The sequence below is a fragment of the Tenebrio molitor genome, chromosome 5 (assembly GCF_963966145.1).
Source record: "Tenebrio molitor chromosome 5, icTenMoli1.1, whole genome shotgun sequence".
NCBI classification, from domain to species: Eukaryota; Metazoa; Arthropoda; class Insecta; order Coleoptera; family Tenebrionidae; genus Tenebrio; species Tenebrio molitor.
In genome coordinates this window covers 19,915,035-19,937,414 of record NC_091050.1, presented here as the reverse complement: position 1 = coordinate 19,937,414, position 22,380 = coordinate 19,915,035, and the positions used below count along the sequence as shown (strand labels likewise).

The following is a 22,380-nucleotide window of genomic DNA, read 5'->3' as shown; positions in this document are numbered from 1 at the left end:
TTAGTTTTCGAGCAATGGAGTGACAAACGTAAAAACACGGCAAAATTAACGATTTTTTGGCGAGCGTCGAACAGAGATACAGGCATTTGAATTTTATTCTTTCCATAAGACCCAATACTTTTTTGAAAATTGTTTATTTTTTTACAAGCAAACAGCTACAGAAAATATTACAAAGTTTCTACCAAAAAAATACTTGAACACCGGCTATCCGATAAGCTACGTAACTCGAAACTTTTGAGTAACGCCCTTTTGCACACGACAATTTTTGAACTTTTTTTTTTGGAAGTTCACCAATACATAATCCATCGATTTAGCAAGGTGTCAGCTTTTGCCATTAACTGCCCACACGATGAACTTTTTAAGTCTCCGAAAAAAGCCCAAATTATACGATGTAAAAGAAGTGTACGTTTTTTATTGTCCGCAACTGTATAATCTGTTTCAAAATCAAAAATCCACCACCTGTTGAATTATGTTGGCAAAAAAAAAGAAATCCCTAGAAAAAGTTTAATTTTTTTGGGTTGGCTCAACCTCCCCGCCAAAATTTGACATTGAACTGTTGAGTTTATTTACGAAACAAAATAATGATTATGTACAAAAAGGTTTTAGCTACCATATCATACTTTTTGAGTGAAATAATAAAATGAGAATAAAAAACACAATGAACTACGACCAAAACGACTGCCCAACAGTTTTCTTTCATAACCCCACTTTTTTCTGACACTTGCAGATTGCAGACACACTAAAAACAAAAGTTGGCGACGTTGTCGGTTGTATTTTCGACGTAGAATGCACTGTTGGTGGGTTTTTGATTTTGAAACAGATTTATAGTACAGTAGATTGAACAAATCAAAATTTACAAGTAGAATAAGACAGGACTGGCATATTTTGCAATTATTTTGAGTAAGTAATTTTTTTTGTATTGACCTGAAATGAAAATTTTCAGATTATAACATCAAAATGCCAAATTTGGAATACAGCGAGAGTATGCCGAAAGGCTTCGGAAAGATTCACAATTGCAAGGTGAATCACGCCAAATGTCACCGGTTGCCACTCATCCAATCATCCAGATGCGAAAAAAACGATGTGGGAAAATACTACTGCAAGGACTGCAATTTTGAAACCGATCTTGTGGTAATTTTAAAGCAACATTTCAGGGAATATCACAGAAAGGACACTGATTGCGTGCAAGATCAACCAAAAAACGACACGGTAGTGAAAAGCTACATTTGTCAGAAGTGCTCGTTTGAAACATATTCGGTTTTACTGTGGATCAAACACTTGGAAAGTTCATGTTTTGACACAGAGGAAGAATGTGAGAACGTAAGTACAGTCTCTTGTAGTGATGAAGAGTGGTATCGATGCAAGTATTGTGCCTTTAAGACCAAGAAGGCAACAGTTTTGGAAAGACACCTTACCGTAAAGCTGTCACTTCACCAGAAGGAAAGATTTCATTGTTTTCATTGCAATTACAAAGGAAAAACCAAAAGTCATCTAAGGGAACACGTAAACTATAACCATGCCACTCTCGAAGCAGTTCACTGGTTTCATTGTAACGAATGTCAGTTTAAATCTAAAAGGTATTCTGATCTGGAAGTTCATAAGAAACTTCAACACTCCTCAGATGCCATTCAGTGGTATAATTGTGATAAATGCGTATATAAAACGAAATATAACCGCTGCCTTAAGCAACATAAGAAAATTCATGTCTCAGCAGATGCTGTGCAATGGTATAATTGTGATAAATGCCAATTTAAAACGAAATGGAATGGCTACCTAAAACAGCATAAGAAAATTCATCTGTCAGCAGATGCCATCAAGTGGTATAATTGCGATAAATGCGAATTTAAAACGAAATTGAACGAGACCCTAAAACGACATAAGAAAATTCATCTCTCAGCTGATGCAATCCAGTGGTATAATTGTGATAAATGCCAATTTAAAACGAAATGGAACGGCTACCTAAAACAGCATAAGAAAATTCATCTCTCAGCAGATGCCATCCAGTGGTATAATTGTGATAAATGCGAATACAAAACGAAATGGAACGACTCCCTAAGGCAACATACGAAAAAGCATCTCTCAGCAGACGCGCTCCAATGGTATAGCTGTGATAAATGCAAATACAAAACGAAATGGAACGGCACCCTAAAACGACATAAGGCAATTCATCACTCAGCAGATGCCATCCAGTGGTATAATTGTGATAAATGTAAATTTAAAACGAAACGGAACGACTCCGTAAAACGACATAAGAAAATGCATCTCTCAGCAGATGCTGTTCAGTGGTATAGCTGTGACAAATGCGAATACAAAACGAATTGTAACGGCCGCCTTAAAAAACATAAGAGAATTCATCTCTCAGCAGATGCCATGCAATGGTATAATTGTGATAAATGTGAATTTAAATCGAAATGGAACCACTGCCTAAAACGACATAAGAAAACTCATCTCTCAGCAGATGCTAAAATTCATCGCAGCAGATGCTAAAATTCATCTCAGCAGATGCTGTCCAGTGGTATAGCTATGTAAGACAACATACGAAAAGTCATTTGTCAGCATATCTTGTACAATAATAAAATGAAAAAATATTCAAACAATACAGACTCGTGTTCGGTGGTTTCAGTGTGAGAAATGTAATTTTAAAACATAATTTGGACGCAGCTTAAAAAGGCACAAGAAAACATTGTCACACGCTCAAGGTAAATCTGACGAAGAAATAGAATTATTTTACATTTTCAATTGTAATATAAATTGATGAAAAAATGGGATTTATAACGTGTTATCTAAATATACCTTTGCTGAACCTATACAGTAGTTTACTTTTGACCATAAATGTCATCACAAATCTAAAATCAAATACCAATTTAAAACCGACTGGAGGAAAACGTCACATGACAGAAACCAATGGAGACAAATCGTTAAGAGGAGTTGCAGAAGGGGACAGCGTTGTATAAAATATTGAGACTAAGTCATGGGCCTAAATGGCCTGTAGTGCTACATTATACAGGGTTGCGATTATGTATGGAACCGCACCCCTCCTGCTAAAATGGTTTAAGCTAGAACCCTGAAATTTTAAATAGACTTAGGACTCATTGAAAGCTACTTTTCAAATGTTTTAAAATATTTTTGTATCCATAAGTAAAAGCTTATTTTTTTTAGAATTAAATGATGTACAGTAGAGTCGCGATAAGGTGAACTAATTCAGGCAGGCCCTTTTCACCTTATCGAGTTTGTTCACCTTATCAAGGTCAAAAAAATAAGGCAAAATATGATCGTGTAACTCTTTATTTAACACTTTAGATTTATTGGTCTTCAAAGTAATGCGTTAATTTAGTTTTAGTTCGGGTAGACTGCAAATTTTTGCGACCATAGGTATAGACCAATTTTTTTTTGAAGTTGTGAAGCCATCCTTGGCTGTTATTAAAATTTCTGTTTTCCTTTAAAATACCATTGAAATATTTTGGCTTTTTTTTATCATTGCACCGGAACTGGCAAATGCCTACGTCGCATTTTCAAAAACCATGCCTATAATGCTGCCTCCATTTTCGAAAGTTCTTTTTTTACTCGTTTTTCATTATTTATACCCGAGAATTTATTTTTGAGAGCCACAAACTGTAGAATTAGTAACACCTTAATAGCGAAAAAGTGCAGTCACGCTAGACCCTTTATCAAATTTTAAAAACACTACAAGACTACGTCTAATGCCACAAAAATCTGAATTGAAATGAACATATGCAGACTTGCAGAAACGTAAAATCTAAGAAGGTGAGGCGCAGTAACTTAAAATTACAAAAAACGGTACAAGAAGCATTTGGAAAATATAAAAATACAATTGCATTATGTGTAATAAAAAAGTGTTTGTTTTGTTCACCTTATCGAGGTTTCAGTTGTTCACCTTATAGAATTCTCTGTAGAAAATTTTGAGTGTTCACCTTATAGGGTGTTCACATTATCGCGACTCTACTGTAATAGGTTTGGTGATTTCTTCGACAGATTCTTAGAAAATTTTTTTTTAACAAATGTGACATACCTATTGTTCAAATATTAATTGAAATATTTTATTAATTTTCGTTGCTTCGTTTAGTTTTGTTATTTTAGTTTCATTGAAAGCATTTATAGCAAGGTGTGTGAAACTATCAAATTTTAAGAGTACAAAACAATTACTGTATACCTAACTGAATGATAAAGTTTTAAATATCAAACTTATGTTAATATTCTCTATTGCCATAGGTTTGGTTTTCTCTAATTTTTGATTTACGTGTTTTCATTTTGTTTTAATTAAGTTTTAATTTTTTTCTCAGATTCTGTCGAACAAACCACAACCTATTTTACCATTTAATTCTAAAAAAAAGAGCTTTTTAATGATGCCCCATTTAACCTATGTTCCCATTTAAAAAAAAATCAAGTTGGCTTTCTATTTTGCAAACTTATGGATATATTTCTTTTATCGACTACCATAGCGAAAATACAATTTTGGCGTACTGATTCAATGAGAGAAAGTGTCACTTTGTCTGTCTAGGCAGGTAAAGTACTTTACCTGACTCTGACTAGGCCTACTTACAAATATTTTGAAGCGTACATAATAAATAATTAATCGTACGTGGAAGAGTCGGTTTTGAATAAAACAAAAATTGCAAAAACAATTCTTGGCGGTATTCACCAACAGCCAGCACAGTCAGAAACTTTCGCCGATATAGAAATTTTACAAAAATCTGAAATGGAGAAAAATCCAAATACTTGTTTAATTGGCGAAGATGTGGAAAAGAAAAGTAGTCATATTAACAACATAGTAACAAATACTTCCAAACCTTTTTCAATAGCTGCTCCTTCAACGTCTGGTATCAATTTTAATAATCCATCTGGTTGTACATTCACATTTAATATAATAATGTTCTAATATTGAAATAGTTATTTACTTTCTAAAATATAAATCTACAGTTGAAGTAAGCAAATAGATTGACTTCCGTAAGTAGCAGTGAGGTGGTAGTCGATAAAATCTTGTATGCAACACGGCAGTAAAGTGTCTTTATCGAACTTGTTTGCTTGCTCGACTCGGCTTCGCCTCGTCTCACAATCTGCAAACTCGTTCGATAAAGTGTCACTTTACTGCTTTGTTACATAAATAGCTATTAATTTGATAAGTAGCTGTTAATGAGTCCTAAGTGCATTTAAAATTGCAGGGTTCTAGCGTAAATCATTTTAGCAGGACGGAGCGGGTTCCATACATAATCGCAACCCTGTATAATTTAAAAGGAAAAAATCCAAAGAAGATGAATTGTGTATTGGTAATATCGAGATTCAATCTACTCTACTAGTGTTTACTACACTAAGTACAAATAAACTTTAAAATGTCACAAATTCTGTACACATACAGCATAAAAATTAAAATGGTTTTTGTAGTTTGTGATTATAGCACCAATTGACCAATAAAAAAAATGTTATTGTGATCTCAACTTATGAACATGACATTAGTACGGTAATTATCTCAAAATAATTGTGCTCAAGCAAATAGCGGTATTCGTATGAAATCATTCAGAATCACCATACCAGTTGTACATATTTGATTATGACCATCATCATCAAAATCAATTATGTATTGGAATAGGTAAGACTCAACACAACACCAACAGAAACGGGCAAAAGTGTCTAATATTTCGTTGTCACAATTGAGAAAGTAATTACAAAGTTTTTTCTCCAGAATTCGTCTTGTCATCAGAAAACGGTAATCTTGCATTTTAGGGACCTAAATGACTGCGCATCTGCCAAACTCGTGGCCCTCACTGTTCAAGCATATGAACATGTCTACTTTAAATCATGTTTAAATTTAATAAGGGTGTCGTGATACGGCCCAACGTATGTGAAGAATAAAAACAAGAGAAACGTCATAACAGTGTACCTATTTTGTGATTTTTGTGCTCGGTTCTCGCCCATGCGCAGTACGCACTTATTCAGGTCCCTAAAATGCAAGATTACCCAGAAAACATTTTCATTTTGAAATTTCAGTTATTCATCAGGAATAAAAAAAAAATACGTTGCGTTAAAAATGTTCTTTATGTTGAGTGGAGAAAATAAATACATACAATAAAAATGGAACCTAAGTAAACATTTTTTTTTGTTTTTGATTACATTAGAGAACTCAGTCGGGATGAAAAATGATTACATAAATAAAACATAGAATGTAAAATCTTGGATGTTTTGTCTTTAATGATTTTTATTATTAATGAGACAATTTCACTGAAAATAAAGATGATACAATGCTGATAAAAAATTCGGAAATTCTTGAAAGTGTAAAATAAAATAAAACTGTACAATGTTTAAAGCAATCCAATTATTTCTTTTTTCCTCCTCTTGGTTTTTTAGTCTGATTCTTTTTACTTGTACCAGCAGAATCTTCGGTCTTCTTCCCTTTACCGACTGGTTTCTTTTTAACCTGCGCAACATTACTAAAGTCGAACTATCACAAAACACCACCAAACCCACCTTAATCATCGCGTTATTGGTGACATCATCTTCGTCTTCATTATCCGATTCTACGACTTCCTCATTACCTAATACGTCGTTTTCTAAAGCGACAGCTCTTTTCTTTGATACCACAGACGCAGGGGCGTATGGTAATAAAGTAACCTGTTTGTTGTAAGCTCGAGTGAAAGCACTTTTCACCTATAACAACAATAAAATAATAACAACGAACGGATCTATTTGAAAAGCTCGCCTTAGTTTCTACGCTATTCATCGGATTTTCTCCACCGGTCCATTGACAAAGTTCTAATAAACTGTCAACATCTTCCCTCAGAAGATTGTAATTCTTCATTACGGCAACTGCTTGGTCTATACCCTCCAAACCTTGTTTCTTCAGTGGTGACAATATGGCATTCCTCAGAGGCACCAAGTAGTCTAATTTGACAGCCATTTTGCTAGCAGACGCGCTAAAATTTGCAAATAAATGCAAATAAAAATTTAGGATCGTCGTGAAACGGTACCTGGTGCGTGTGTGAGCTTGTAACTCGCTGATCAGTCTCTTGAATTTATTTTTCTTGGAATTTTTGCCGAGCCAGCCTGGGAAGTTGATCTGACCGACAAAATTACCCGACATGTAGTGTCCCGGTAGCACCGAAGAATAAAAAGCTTGGGACTCCAACAGCGACCAATTGTTAGTTCTACGAATCTTTGAATCGATAATGTCGCCCATGCTGATAGAGTCTGCACTGAACGCAGCCCTCAACAACACTTGCTTCCTGCAAGTGCACTTTGCAACAAGACTGTTGTTAAATTTTGTAGATTATATTACTTGTTTCCTTCAGGCTGAACTTTGAGGTAGTTTTCTTGAACGAAAAGCGGCCCCAAACTGTAATCAAAGAAGAACAATCTAGCTTTGTCGACGGTGCTCATGTCTTTGTGTTCGCTCTTGGTGAAAACGGTCCGGCAGACCTCCCAGGGACCCATGACGGAGTCCTTCTTCGAAGCCTTGGCCTCCTTTGCGGCGACTTCCTCTGTAATTTCCTCTTTCGTCGACGCCAAAATCGCCAGATGGTTGAGAGTCTGTCTGACGTCGCAGCCCGTTCCGGCAATGATTTCTGTCAGAGCTTTCGTCGAGATTTGAATGTTTTCTTTGCAGCAGATCGTCAGCATCGCCCCCTACAAAAGTCAGACAACAGGTTGGAAAAACATCTGTTATTGATGCGGCTACTCTGATCTGTTCCAGTCTGGGCTTGGTGAACTTCAGATCGAAGCAGTAATTGACGAGCGATCTCATTTTTTGGTGGTTCCTGTCATTGCACATGCACACGATTGGAATGCTGGAGTTTTTGATCAGCTGAATGAGCTCTTGGATGCCGCCTCGATCTTCGTTTCCTGCCATTCCGTCCACTTCGTCCATCAGCAGGACGCGATTTCTGCTCACGTTAGATTGGCCTATTCGGAAAAAAATCAAGAGTAAAAGTATTAAATTTGGTCATTACTTTTTTTTTGAAATGTGATTTGAGTCGATTTATCTATCAGTTTGTAGAAATAAACTTGCGTAGAACCGACAAAGAAAAATTTACTCGGATGATTCCACCACTCGCCTACGGCTCGTGTTGGAATTTTCATCCTCTTGAATAATAGCCACATTGAAGAATGTACTATTTTATTTTTAACATTATTTAGGCCCGGTTTCTGGAACGGTCCGATAACCTAACGGCCGGTTAAATCAAGCGTTACTATAGAAACGCTAGAAAGTGACCAATCACATTACATGATTTTTGTGTTTATCGGAGTTAACTAACTGGTCAAATAAAATGTTTCCAGAAACCGGACCTTAATGTCGTTCTCGCGTGTGTATTACTGGTTGCATATTCGAAGACGATTAATAAAAACTCTAATTCGCCAATAACATTATAATTTTCAAAAAATATTCATTTTCTTACCGGTGGCATACCCAGCAATGGTCTTGCTACTCAACAGCTGTGACACTTCTTCATGTAACAACTTCTTGCTTCTGGTATCAGAAGCATTGAATTCAACAATGTCCAATCCCAACTCCTTGGCCACAAGAGTCGCGGATGTCGTTTTTCCGACTCCTGGAGGTCCACTCAAGAGTGCGCATTTGAAGTATGCGCCGTCATCCTTCTTGGCCCAAGGACTGGGGCGAATTAGCGTTTTTTTCACTTTAGGATCTTGATTCTTTTGCCAATTTTCCAGCCAGAGCTTCAGTTTGTACAAATTACTCATCTCACCTTGCTGTCCTATGACAGCCCTGAGTGTCTGAGGCTTGTATTTTTCAGTAAGAGGCAACATTGAAGGATCAGGTACAGGTTTACAGTGTACAATAGATTTTTGAGGAACTGATTTAGTAGGAGTTTTAACAGCCTTGCTGGTACTTGGTTTACTAAGAACAGTATCAGGTGAACTCCCTTCACTCTTCTTACTAGACTCTCCTCCTTCTAATTTTACCTTAACTGGTTCTTTGACTTTCTTATCATTTTCTTCAACTTTCTTTGACTTCACTTCAGGTTGTTTATTTGTTTCCTTATCAACCATTTTTTCTTTTGCAGCTGGTTTAATTTCATTGTCATTCTCAAACCCTAGATCTTCACTGCTAGCAGAAGTATTTTTCTTACAGTATTTAGGTTCCATGCCAGACTTTTCTAAAATCAGGTCCAAGAGTTCATCTTCTGAAATACTGGGGATGTTGTAAGTTTCAGCCTTGGCCAATTTGGCTGGTCCTGGGTCTTCTCCAATGACAACATAATTCACTTTTTCTGAAACAAATTTAATACTGAGCACCAACCTACCATAAAATATTTTATATTTTCTATAAAAACATTAAAGTTAGTTTAAACTAAACACAAGCATAAGTTTTCCAAGCACAAGCTTACATAACAACACTTACTTGATATACCATGTACCACACGACCCCCATGTTGCTTTATTAAATTCTCAAATTCTTCAGATTCAAGAGAATCCAAGACTCCAGTTTTTAAAAAGCATAAATTATTCAGGCAATTTGGTTTTCCCTAACAAAACATAACTATTAAAATAATCACAAACTTTAATTGTACTGTCTTTACCTTAGGATATTCCTTCATTCCATGATTTTTAGGACCACTTCTGTTTAGGTATTTCTGATACAGCATTGCTGAGTACCTTTTCTTTTCATGAGCTTCTTGGCCAGGGTCAATTCCTGAGTCAAAATGTTCCAGCTTCTTCTTCTTTGGTGTGTGATCTACAATTAAATAAAATTATTATGAAATATTAAATTGCATCTCAAAACACAACTGTCACTTGATGAATCATTTCTAGACCTCTTCTTTACAGTTTTTTCTGGCTTGTTTTCTGTATCACTTACACTTTCTTTCTTCTCTTCCTCTAAATGAAGTAATGCTTCTGTCACAGTTTTATCCAACATATCTATGTTCTTTTCAAACACATCATCATCATCCAACTCATTAAGTGTTTTTTCAAAATGTTCATTGTTGTGGACAGTCTTTTCAGGATCATTACCTTTTTTCTTTCTTGACTTAGTTTTCTTTGATCCTTTTTCTTCAATTTTCACCTCACTTACTGGTTTAGGCTCGACCTTGCTCTGTTTTATGGGGGTGTTCTTAAATATATCTGCTACATTAACTGGTTTAAGATTTGATGTATTACTTGTTTCAGGTTTCTTAGGAGTCGTTTTCTTTGGTGATTCACTCTCTGAATCTGAACTTACAACTTCAATTTTTTGTTTCTTTTCTGGCTTCTTCGTTTTAGTCTTTTTTTGTTCAGGTGTACTCGATATAACATCCTCATCATCAGAATCAATTAATCGTTTAGGTTTTTTCTTACTGGAAGGTGGAACATTTTTTGGTGGCTCTCTACCGGGTTTTTTCGAAAGAACTGTAAAGAATGAACGAATATCCTACAAATTTGAGGTTAAATTCGCAACACGTAGAAACAACAAACAAACTTACTCTCGACATGATAATGTTTATTTCAATGTAAATTAGAAATTTTTAAGAAAAGTTCAAAACTTATTACGTAAATTAGAAACTTTTGACGCTTTTTATAAACAACAACTTAACTCAACATCAACAATCATGAATTTGTTAGTTATTTTCGCGCCATATCCCAGAATTTGACAGTTTGACGTTATACTGTGGTTTGACAGACTGACTCTACTGACAGCTAATTGTGCTCCTAGATATTGTGCTTCTGACAGCTGACAGCCTAACCCTGTGGCCTAACCTAACCTAAACGTGCCATGAATCAGATTTTATTTTGTAAATGTTTAAATAAAATTATAATAACATACCTAGAATGTGTTTGTTGCGTAGGCTACCTACAACGTGTATAAATAGAATTTTTTATAAAAAAAACATTTATAATCAGTTGCATAAAATTCCTTATTGTACTTCATCAAAATATGATCTAGATTTGACTATCAAAGGCGTTTCGCTTCGGAATTACGTTATGCACCTGCAGCAGGAATACAAAAATTTATCTCAGGAAAATAATTTATCTGCAAAGACCAGAATTCTTGAACTGCAACCTGTGACTGATTTTTTAAATGAAAGAAAGAGTGTTGTTGATAACATACAAAATCTAGCAGAGTTACTAAATGAAAAGGATGATGACATTAAGAAATTGGCAAAAGAAGAGAAAGAAACATTTGAAAATACAATTAAAACAATTGATCGAAATCTGTTGGAAGCACTCTTACCAACAGATGATGATGATGAATGTAATGCAATAGTTTTAGAGATAAATGCAGGGGTTGGAGGCCAAGAGGCAATGCTTTTTGCAAATGAATTGTTTGAAATGTATAGTCAGTTTGCAGAATATCAAGGTCTTGACATTTTGATGTTTTTATTATAGTCAGTTTCATTTGAGATTTTTCAGGTTGGGAGACTCAGGTGGCAGACTTTGCAACAACTGACATAGGAGGAATAAGACATGGAAGTCTCTTGGTTAATGGAAGTCAAGTTTTTCGGTATTTTAAACATGAAGCCGGAGTCCACAGAGTGCAGAGAATTCCAGCAACAGAAAAAGCTGGTCGCATCCATACTAGCACAGTTTCAGTTTTAGCACTGCCTCAACCCACTGAGATTCAGGTCAATATTGACAACAAAGATTTGAAAATAGAAACTAAGAGAGCAAGTGGGGCTGGTGGTCAGCATGTCAACACTACAGAGAGTGCTGTTAGAATAACACATTTGCCCACGGGTGTGAATGTAGAGTGTCAGGTAGACAGGTCCCAGATTAAAAACAAGCAAATTGCTATGACCAAGTTGCGAGCGCTGCTTTATCAGAAAGAGATTGATGATCAAATTCTGAAGAACCAGGCGACGAGGAAGAACCAAGTCAGGTCTAATTTTAGAAATGAGAAAATAAGGACTTATAATTTTCCACAAGACAGAATAACAGATCATAGGTTACAAAGTTGCAATGTACATAACCTCAAAGGGTTTCTTCAAGGAAATGCGGCTTTAGGAGAATTGATTAATAAATTGGATCAACAGTTAAGAATTGAATCGTTGTTAAATATTGTAAATGATTTGAATAAAAAAGTTTAACGAGTTGGTAACATGTTTGGGATTTTGTCGTATCGCGGTTGGTCTCGCTGCGGTGGCAGGGCAACCACCAATCAAAACAAATCAACTTGAAATAAAAATATTTAAATGTCAACATTAACGGTTTTACTTGTATGACTGTGAGGTGATTGTTGTTTTGTGTTTTTATAGCGTTAATTTAAGTGAAAAAATGGAAGTTACGGCCCCTGACAGTACGGATTATTCTTTGACTTTGGGCGACATGTAAGTAAAAGACTCAGAATGTTTTTATTTTTAACCTTTTTCTTCTGCGGTCAAGTCGTGGTTTTTCATTTTCTGCTTTTTGTATTGGCGCCTGGAAAAGATATTTTTAACGCGATAATTATGCAATTAGGGGCCCCATTCCTTATTTAGAACTGTGGTTTTAATTAATTCGACCGACGGACGAACATTTCTTGTTTCAGTTTTGGAAACTGTATAATTATTGTTGCTAATTTAGTAATTTTTCATTAATTGATATAAATGTGCAAAAATTCTGTCTATTATTTATCCACCAAATAATGAATAATCATACAACAGCACCGATTGTAAAATTTTTGTACCTAATTTCAAAAATAACTGTCATCAGTATTGGAAACGGTTGTTCTTACTATTTGCCATTTTTTATTCTTTTTTTACAAACAAGCTGCACAACAAAACTAAAAAAAAAAATCGTTTAAAAAATGCACTAAATGTGGCTTTGGATTATCTTACGACACAAAATAGAAAATACGTATGCAAGTGGACCAAAATGTCATTCTGTTTCCTGAATTGAGGTTAGATTAAGATAATTTTTTATCGCTTGTTTTGTCTTTTAACTCCCGGAAGTTTGGTCGAAATTTACGCGCGTGTGTCATCTCATCTGCTTTGGTTGAAAAGGAAATGAGGTCAATCAGAAAACACCAAAATATCCAAAAATTGGATGAAAACAATATACAATAAAGTCCATAAAATCACTATATTTCTGGTCTTACTTTAAATCCAGAGACAATTGCACATACAGGGTGAATCAAATTTATTTCGTCTTATTGTTGAAAACTACGGAGTCATTATAAATGATTGTAGTCGAAGCAAGCCATCCCCATGAAATTTTCGTCGGTTCCCACAAACATTTGTAGGGTGACATTTTTCATGTGAACTGTCAATTTTTGTCACTGTCACTGTCACTGTTATTTTTTTAGGTGAAAAGTGCGGTGCTGGGAATTTTGTTTTATTTATTTTTTTTTAAATTTACGATTGAATCTAAAAACATTGAGTTGTTTTGCAACCAATTTAACTCCTGTGCATGAACGATGTGTATTCACTTATTCACATCATTTTAGATTCCAGTCGCTTCATGAAGGGACATTAGGTAGGGATGTGCAGCAACGCTATGTTGCTCGACTGTTCTGTGATTCGACCAGGTCCATTTAAGTATTAATAAATAAGAATGGTTGCTATTGGTTGGATATTTGGACCGCGCAAGTTTCCCCCACCAAATGTCCCTTCAGCCGTGAACAGAACTTCTAATCATTTTTATATGGAGCGGCAACCATAAATTTTACGTTCATTTGGAATATGTACTATTCCGGACACCAAATCTTGGCCAACAATTTTTAGACATTTCTAAAAAAAATTATGTAACCCAAGCATTATTGTTATTAATAAATGACAATTATTAAAAATCACTTTGAAGTTTTTCTTGTGACATTAAAAAAGCAGGGAAATGGCACTATCGAGTCAAAAGTTGGGTTATATTCAATAAGGCTAGTTCACACCTATGTATTTGTCAGTTAAATATCATTTGTGGCCAAGATTCCGTGTCCGGAATAGTACAATCATTTAGAATGACCTGTAGAAAAAATGTATTTTACTAACAGAGTCGACCAGATTTATTTCATTGTATGTACTTATTTTAAAAGATTATAAAAAAAGGTTGTCAGAAGAGTAAAACGTGTTTATCATGTTTTTTTTTTCTTTTAATTTGTCCGTTAGTCAACGAACACGATGATGTTTTAACGTACCTACTCTGTAAAAGTAAAATTTCTGTTATAAATTAAAAAAAATGAGTTTCATTGTAGAATACATTTTTTTTTCAGCGAAGACTGTATAGATCAACGGTATTTATAACTTCAAAAGAAATTAAACAAATCGCAACGCAATACGATACCTTTGTGATATCTGTCACAATGATTTTTGGCGCTTTGACAGTAAGGAAGTTTCATAAATAGACAAAATGGTCAAAGTGATTCAACCGATCTGGTGGAGTCTGGGTCAGTGGCTTCTCATGTTTTTCAAAAAATTCTTGTCAAAAGCCAAATGTATCAACGCTTAAATAAATTTGTATCTGCATTTTTTTCGATATAATTTCATGTGATTTTTTCCAAGGTATTATTTTAAAAACTGAAAACGTTTTCGTTTATCAACATTCTTATGTTTAGTGACAATTTTTGAGAAATTTTGGTCCATTTTAGGTGCTAGTCTAATCAAATTTTTATTTTCATATTCTAAACCCACCAGTTATCTGTCCTTATAGGGTGATTACGAAAATTATTATCTCCATTTTTTGTAACTACAGTGCGTTCGTAAAGTTCGGAATAAATTCGATAAAATTGTAAGTACTATCGGTGGACATAAAAACCTGGGACAAACGTCACAATTGTATAAAGTCAAAAATCAGAAATATACATTGGGTAAATTTGGCTTTTTACAAACAAGGTTATAAAAATTATGACATATTGTCAGAAACACCAAGTTAAAGTTCAGTTCTTTAACGTTCTTTTCATTGACAATGATTTTATATAATAACACAATTGATCTAGCATCTCTTACGTTCAAAGAGTTAATTTTAAATACTGACAATTTTTATTTTGAGTGACAATTCAAAAGTCTGATATACAATGAGCAAATTTTGGATGTCCCAGGTTTTAATGTCCACCGATAGTACATACATAAAGTCTGTCTCAATTCTAAATTTCCACCAACACTGCATTCTACGTTGGAAATACAACCGGCAACACTGTTTGGTGAAAAATGCGTCAAATTATATTTGTTAGGTTATCTGTCAATCTCCGTTTTTACAACTCAAAATTTTAGAATAAAGGAAAAGAATGAAAACCTGTTTTTAAAATGCAGCAAGTAAGTAGGTATAAAATCAAATTCTAAAAGCAAAATAAACTTATGATCTAATTTTAATGTTTTTGAATCATGTTTATAAAATAATTATATTGCCAACTTTGGTTATCACTTATAAGAATCCTCAATTTAGAAATATTTTTATTTTGCCAACAGAATTCAACAGGTGGTGGAAATTTAGAATTGAGACAGACTATGTATATGCATTAATTTCTGAGAAAAATCCTCTCGAAGAGGTCAACTTTCAAAATTTATTGAAAATACTCTAAAAATAGACTGCAGCGGCAGAAATTTCAATATTGTTGAAAAAGAAAAAAATGTTGCCTATGGAGAGTGTCGTAAGAACTTCAATGACGCAGTTCGTTTTCTCGTGGAACACGTAGGCTTTACAAAATGTAAGGTTAAGAGAGTCGTCAATTTATTTGAAGACACAGGAAGCATACGTGAACTAAATTACCTTGCTAAAATATCACGATCGTGTTTTAGTCCTTTATGGAAGAATTAAAGCATCCAGTATAATAAATTACGTCCAAATGTTGTCTTTAACTTTGTAAGTGTTTGTAAGGTTAGCAAGATAAACGTCAAATATGTCACCTGCGCTTCTGCGAAAAGGGATGACCAAAATTCTGCAAAATTGCGCGTTTGTTTCATACGCGTCTACGTTTTTGCATTTGCAGCCACGTTTAACACAGTTTTTTACTTTTTTCTTGCAAACCAGACGTCTTTCAAGGACGAGTTTTTCCCTACAGCATTTTTTATTCACGATCAATTTTTTATGTAAATCTTAATTGATTCAACATTTTAAAAAGGCATGTAAAAATTACGTTTTTAAGACTTGGGTGATTGCATTAATGGGATTTTATTCTTCACCGCCTAAAATATCTGCAATTTCACAAAAATCTGCTGGAAAATAACTGAGTTATTAGGCTCGAAAGTCTTAGCTGAGACACCCTGTATTTATTTTTCATTAAATCCATGTCCGCCTAAGTTCTTTATTGAATTGTTTTTATTCTTCACAACGGACCAACTTGATTTTTCTGATCGATAAAAATATTAAATTTTTTAAATTTCAAACTCAAGTGTCAATTTTCCTTTGTAATCTTTTTGCATAGATATACTAAAACTATTGTTCTCTTCCACAATTTGTTATTGAAAGTGTAGGGTGTCACTTAATATTTAGAAGTGTAGGTGGTTGGAGGCAGAATGATGACATAACAACAATTACGTCCCTTTAAAAACATTCTTAAATTTCAAATTTGTAATGTGAAAGAAATAAACCCATCCGAATTTTGTGCGCGGACTTCAGGTATAAATGCAATCTGCTTAAATAATTCTCAAAAACCTAATTTACCTGATAGGATCTAGAATCAGTAGAATCTGATATTTATGTAAAATCTATAAAAATCTGTTTGTTCCCAATTTTTTAAGTTAAGTGATTTTTTAAATATGTAATTTCCCCGTTTAATTGTAAGATAGTCATAGTACCCATTAAGCGTTGTTTAGTAAATTTTGTGATTCATTAAGCGAATTTCTGCGTATAGATCGGAACCTGATTGTAAAAAAAATCAGTTTTAAGAAAAAGAAAAGTTTGCTGCTTCAAGGAAATTGCGGAAAAATCAGATGAAGTTAAATAAATTACAAATAACATGAAAACGATCTTTCTTTTGCGTTTTTTCTACTACATAGGTACCTGAAGTTGATCGCCTTTTCATATTTTTTAACGGGCTTTTTGAGTAACTTTGAATAAGGAATTATGCATGTATGCACCTACAAGGTTCGTGAAGTTGACATTTTTGATTATTTATTTCAGGTTGGTTATTTCTTTTCTTCAAATTAGTAGAAGTGGAAGTTAGTATCACCGTCTACAAAATGGTAATTGCCGTCAATAATTAAACGTGGAGAAATTTTAATAAACCAAAAAAAATACATATAACAAATTTGAGTCTTGGAATTCAGGTAAAACAGGCGTAATGGTCGATTTACGCTAACAAATGGCAGCAAACTGCATCGTTTACGTCTCGTAATGTCTGATCTTTATTATTATTAGACCAACGACTTCGTTATGTATTTATGGACGACAAATTTTAGATATATTACGCAACGATAAAAACCAGGAAAATCGTCAAAATATTAACAACCTGCGTCCCTAGTTCCCAATGAAATTTAATTCCAAGAAAAATATCCGTTTCCTGGAAGATAAATCTGGATCGCCGTGGACCGGTTCATAGAGGAACTATTCAATTTCGCTTTTGACGTCGCCGATTGATTAGCGTTAATTTTCTGTCATTCGCTAACAATTAACGTTCATTAAAACGCTTTTTTGGTTCCGTCCTACGTCCAAGAGTGACAGCTGAAATGCAACAAAGTGCAGATGGTTTTTTTTTTCACCCTTCGAATCGCCCACGTGTTCTCTCCACGAAATCGATACACACCGTAAACCACATCTTTAAAAAAGAAAAACACTCTTCCTCCGACCGTCCGTCCTTGTCTGGGGCGTCGGGAGAACGCTAAAGGTTGCTCTAGGTCTGTCGTGGATGAGCAGCGCACGCACGGTCCATCCACGACCTGAGGCTGCGTCGAGCCAATCCAAAACACTTTAGTAGAGAAGCGAATTGCAGCAGGAGAGGTGGCGAAGTGCTTTGGTCTGTTGTGACTACGAACGATTTTGAAAACGTGCTTCGCACGAGATTCGAACAATACATTTTTTTGTCTGTTGGTTGTGAAAAGGGGAAGATGCCCCCTTGAAAGAATGATGTTTTGTGGACGCTAATAGCAGTGGTATTTTTTTTTTGTCTGAGTAGTTTTTAATTGTGGTTGTAATTGAAGAATGTCGATATTTAATCTCGGTGGATTTAACAGCCCTCCGTCGAGGCCTTTGATCCTTCCGTCCCCCACGAGTCCTTTTTGGTGAGTTTTTTTAGGACACAATTTCTAGTTAGTCGGAAATGCCTGTTACGCAATTTACACCTTCTGAGGGGATGCCTTATTGGGCTTAGTCATCACGCTTGATGGTTGAAGGGCGAGGGGTTTCAGAGTACTTTTCCAGTCTCGACCCTGAGCCGAGTGGGAACGTTCAAAATTTTAAAACTCAAGCGAAGTTAAAAAAACTTCATATAATTAATTATGTGGTGAGACAGTAAAGCTGTCGTTACTTTTGCGAGCTTGACGAAAATGTCTTTTATGTTGTCGCATTTTTATTAAAAATTAATTTTGGCGGGATAAACGGAGGAAATATGTAAATCACTTGTGAAGTTTACCAATTTAGAATTTAATTTTACAACTTAATTTTTAAGCAAGTGTTGCCTAAACAACTGCACTTTCAATCCTATCTTTGAAGTAGATTTAGAAGTTGCAGGTTTATAATTATTTAACAGGATTTTTTTCAAAATTTGATTCTGGATGACATCTATTAAGCAAGTTTTTAGTTAGATTTTCTCTTACATACTAAACAAATATGGGAAAATAATTTTTTCGGCCTCCCAATCTGGGAAATATAGCGTTACCTTACACTTTAGGTCAAGGGAGGTGCGATTTCCCGTACAATGTCAAAAATTTCTAGTGGAATGTGGGAAAAATCTGGTGGAGTACGGGAAAAATGTGCGGACACCGTTGATTTATTCTTTTCACAGTTAATTTAAAATTAAAGTGTCCATACGTTACTTTAATTTGGTGTAAAAAAACACGTTTCCCTGAATAATTTTTCCGATAAATGTGTTTGTTTAATTTATATTGATCGAAAAAGAAAATAATCGTAACAGGGAAAATGCAACCTATTGGGTTGGCAGCTGTATATGTCAAAAAGTTTGACAATTGTCAGGTATTTCATAAATATCTGCAAAATAGCACAATAAAACAAAACCACAGAAGTTGATATATGGTTTTGTGTACCTACTTTATCCAGTACTAGCTGTTAGTGCTAAAGTGCAACTGGAAAATAAAAATTTACAAAACATTCTAACCCCAAAATCTTGTATTCACCTGAAGAAAGATGATTCGTTTTCACCAGGAAGTAGTGGTTAAGTACAAGACATTTTAATAATTTGCAACATTATTAACATAATTTATTTTGTAAAATTACAGTTGTAAACATTATTGTTACAATTCTCCCCTTTAGAGAACAATGCAGAAACAATTTGGTAACTGTCAGTTTTATTACTTCTGGGTTGAATGTCAATATGTTGTACTGGTGCTTCTCTTACGGTACTGGTGATGGAATTGTCTGCTGGTACATAGTTATATTGGAAGCGAGTGCTAAAAATTCAAGTAGATTAAAGCACTGTATCGAAGTTTCGTGACACAACTCACCATTGTTTGAGCTATAGCTGCAACACAGTACATTTTGTTTTTGATGTTGAAGGAAGGTCATCAGTCATCACGAATCATTTTAGGAACTTCAATCTTGTGTCCATAGGGCAATCAAGGTTCAAATATTTGTCAATTTTATTAATACCAATTTAACCTGACTTCCATATATTTCTTCACAGTTTCAACCCAGTTTGGATTGGTAATGGCAAATGATCTACAAATATTGGTTTTTGTGTCAGTTATCAATATAATATCTTCTCTTGACATTTTACATTTTCAGAGTATATAACTCCTTTCGGAGACAGGCACCACAAACACCTATTAAAGAATAGTTATTACATACTTTCGTGAGAAGAAATTGTCCTATGTAACGTTGTTTCGATTTTTGTGGTAATTCAGAATTTAGTCCTGCCACTAGTTGTACTGCCTCTGGTGTCACATTTAACTCACTCTATATTATATACTAGACATTTTTTTCACTCGATTAATACACCAAAATCAAATTTTGAAGCACGACCGTGAAAATTTAGCCGGCAAATAATTTGTTAGGAAAAAAACAAATGAGCGATCACGGTCGTCAAGGAATTGATTCCACAGCATTCGATTCTTTATTGACGATGTCAAATTCTACAATAAAATTAGTCTTGATTTTTAAAAGATTTAATATTTTGGTCAGCCGAAAAGTCTAATACAAATGTCGTACGGGACGTATTTTCCGGCCCTCCAACTAATCAGGCACTCGGCTGCGCCATCGTGCCCGAAACCAATTGTCGTGCCGGAAAATTCACATCCCGTACTCTAATGTAAATAACTATTCCCCCGATATTGGGGGCAGTTTCACATTTTGCTTAGCCAAATCCATTCGTAATCGACTAATTAAGTATGAAAACTCGTTGGTTGTTTTTACGTAAACCAAATTGTTTTGTTGTGTATGAAAGGATATATTTTACAATTCGTTTTGATTCCTTGTGTTTTAAAAATAATCGATGAAAAACAAACAGTACCGCGACAAAAGGAACATAGTTGCAGGTTAATTAGCATAATGAAAACACGATTGTGTGAATAATTTGCATAATTCCTCTTGAGATAGAATTTTTATGCAATTAGCTTTGCAAATATTGATCTTAGAACGAAGGTTTCAAAGGATAATTAAATGTACTGTTTTGGTTGCGTTGACATAATAAGTCAATGTAACGAAAAGATGCACTTTAGTCTCTTGTCATTATACAGTCAAACTTCGATAACTCGAACTGTCATCTGCCACTAAAAATAGTTCGAGATATCAAGAATTCGAGTTATCGAACTGACATAAAAAAAAAAATTATATTTTATTTATATAGAAATATTTTCTCTTAAACGACCCGCAAGTTCTAAAACGTTTTCGTTAATTAATGCTCTCGATACAAGTATGTTTTGGCTTCTTGTAGCTTTGAACCAGTCAACAACGACTCTATCCACGTTTTTAAATGTTCCTTTTTTCAGTCTTTTACAATTTTGGCTAACAGTACCCTCTTCGATTGCCTTAATAACTTTTTCTTTGTTCTTTAAAATCGTTGAAACCGTACTCTTTGGTATAGTGCTTGTAACTTCCTAAGGAATTCTGACTTAAACCCTAAATAAACCCAACAAAGACCCTACTTAAAGAAATTTATTGTCATATTGTGCCTGTCAATTACTAGACGGTCTCCGACAAATATTTTGAGTACTACCCCAGGTAGTTTTTTTCTCCGAGGCCGGCTAGTGATTGACAGGTACAATATCACAATAAATTTCTTTAAGTAGGGTCTTTGTTCGGTTTATTTATGACTTAAGCCAAAATTCCTTAGGAAGATAAAAATACTATACACCGTACTTTATTGCAATGTCCTTTTTCTTAAAACCACTGTCCACGTCTTTAATTAAATTGAATTTGTCCTGAATTGACAATGTTTTTATTACTCGCTCTTAGGAGGCATATCTTGCTGAATTGAAACACTAACCACACTAAACCAAGATTATTCAAATAATCTGTATGTATGTATTAGCACAGTTTTACTTGATATACACTTTTGACTTTTACTGATGTAAAATCAAATGCAAACTGCTCGTTCTTTGATACCTTTGTTTTGTCTTGGTGGCGCGAACCTAAACTGTAAAAAATTCTGCGAAATAAGACACAAATTTCCAGGAAAAGTTCGACTTATCGAGTAAGAAGTACGTCTTATGCTGTCGAGTTATCGAGAAATTCGAGTAATCGAAGTTCGAGTTATCGAGTTAAAATTACGTATAAAATACTGTCTTTCCGCTATTGCCAACAAATTTGTTCGAGTTATCGAAACATTCGAATTACCGAAGGTTCGAGTTATGGAAGTTCGACTGTAATATACTACATATTTCCACCCAAAGTAAATAATATACAGACTGTCTTAAAAAAGGGCCCACGCTCCAACTTTGCTATTGATGACCCAAATGAAAAAAATATGCAGGAAATTATTAAATTATTATAGCTTGGGCCGTTTTTTTCAAGACAGCCTGTATAATAAATAAGTATGTAAGAGATTTTTGCGGGAGTTGGTACTGCTAACATTTTGACACAATCGATTTAAAATTGTTAACTGTACCCAATACAAGGCAAGAATTAGTACATAAATAAAAAAGCTATTTGCGTAGAGGTGTCGTTTATTTTTATTTTTATTAAATTGAATTAAATGGATTATTATCATTATTAATAGTTATTTAATAAACTAGTTTGTTAATGAAGGCGATTAATAATCGAAACTGTTTAAAGCACGAACGAGTGTAGCGAGTGAGTGCCTTTAATAGTTGAGATTATTAATCGCCCATTAACAAATGAGGTGATTACAAAATTTTTTCGTTGACTGCAAACTTTTTTTGTGACAAAATTTCAAATTAAAGCCAAATCAAAACCAATTTC

General features: G+C 34.4%; 3 protein-coding genes and 2 long non-coding RNA genes across 8 annotated transcripts in view; 4 read left to right on the top strand and 1 right to left on the bottom strand.

Moving 5' to 3' along the window:
- The first annotated feature begins 561 nt into the window (after positions 1-561).
- Positions 562-2,807, top strand: LOC138131049 (uncharacterized). The gene is made up of 2 exons (XR_011159703.1): positions 562-797; positions 944-2,807. It is a non-coding gene; the product is annotated as an uncharacterized lncRNA (long non-coding RNA).
- Positions 2,808-6,179: 3,372 nt separating this feature from the next.
- Positions 6,180-10,569, bottom strand: Gnf1 (germ line transcription factor 1). Its single transcript, XM_069049134.1, has 11 exons — positions 10,431-10,569; positions 9,757-10,378; positions 9,549-9,703; positions 9,371-9,494; positions 8,406-9,239; positions 7,688-7,911; positions 7,289-7,635; positions 6,981-7,235; positions 6,713-6,926; positions 6,481-6,660; positions 6,180-6,430 (listed from the first exon to the last, which is right to left on the bottom strand). Exons 1-11 carry the CDS (start codon positions 10,437-10,439, stop codon positions 6,329-6,331), a joined length of 3,066 nt encoding a protein of 1,021 aa, XP_068905235.1. The 5' UTR covers positions 10,440-10,569; the 3' UTR covers positions 6,180-6,328.
- A 78-nt stretch (positions 10,570-10,647) lies between these two features.
- mRF1 (mitochondrial translation release factor 1) lies at positions 10,648-12,036 on the top strand. The gene is made up of 2 exons (XM_069049162.1): positions 10,648-11,305; positions 11,359-12,036. Exons 1-2 carry the CDS (start codon positions 10,777-10,779, stop codon positions 12,030-12,032), a joined length of 1,203 nt encoding a protein of 400 aa, XP_068905263.1. The 5' UTR covers positions 10,648-10,776; the 3' UTR covers positions 12,033-12,036.
- Positions 12,037-12,128: 92 nt separating this feature from the next.
- The window catches only part of cnn (centrosomin), a 53,732-nt gene continuing 43,480 nt past the window's right edge, over positions 12,129-22,380 (top strand). For 2 of the 4 annotated variants that reach the window (XM_069049132.1, XM_069049128.1), the window contains exon 1: positions 17,750-18,068. In XM_069049132.1, coding sequence (XP_068905233.1) covers positions 17,989-18,068 — 80 coding nt within the window. In that variant the 5' untranslated portion in view covers positions 17,750-17,988. Of the gene's footprint in view, positions 12,273-17,749; positions 18,069-22,380 lie in introns of those variants that run through there. The other 2 variants (XM_069049131.1, XM_069049133.1) reach the window with 2 other exon arrangements.
- On the top strand, positions 18,077-20,027 carry LOC138131898 (uncharacterized). The gene is made up of 2 exons (XR_011159940.1): positions 18,077-19,176; positions 19,242-20,027. It is a non-coding gene; the product is annotated as an uncharacterized lncRNA (long non-coding RNA).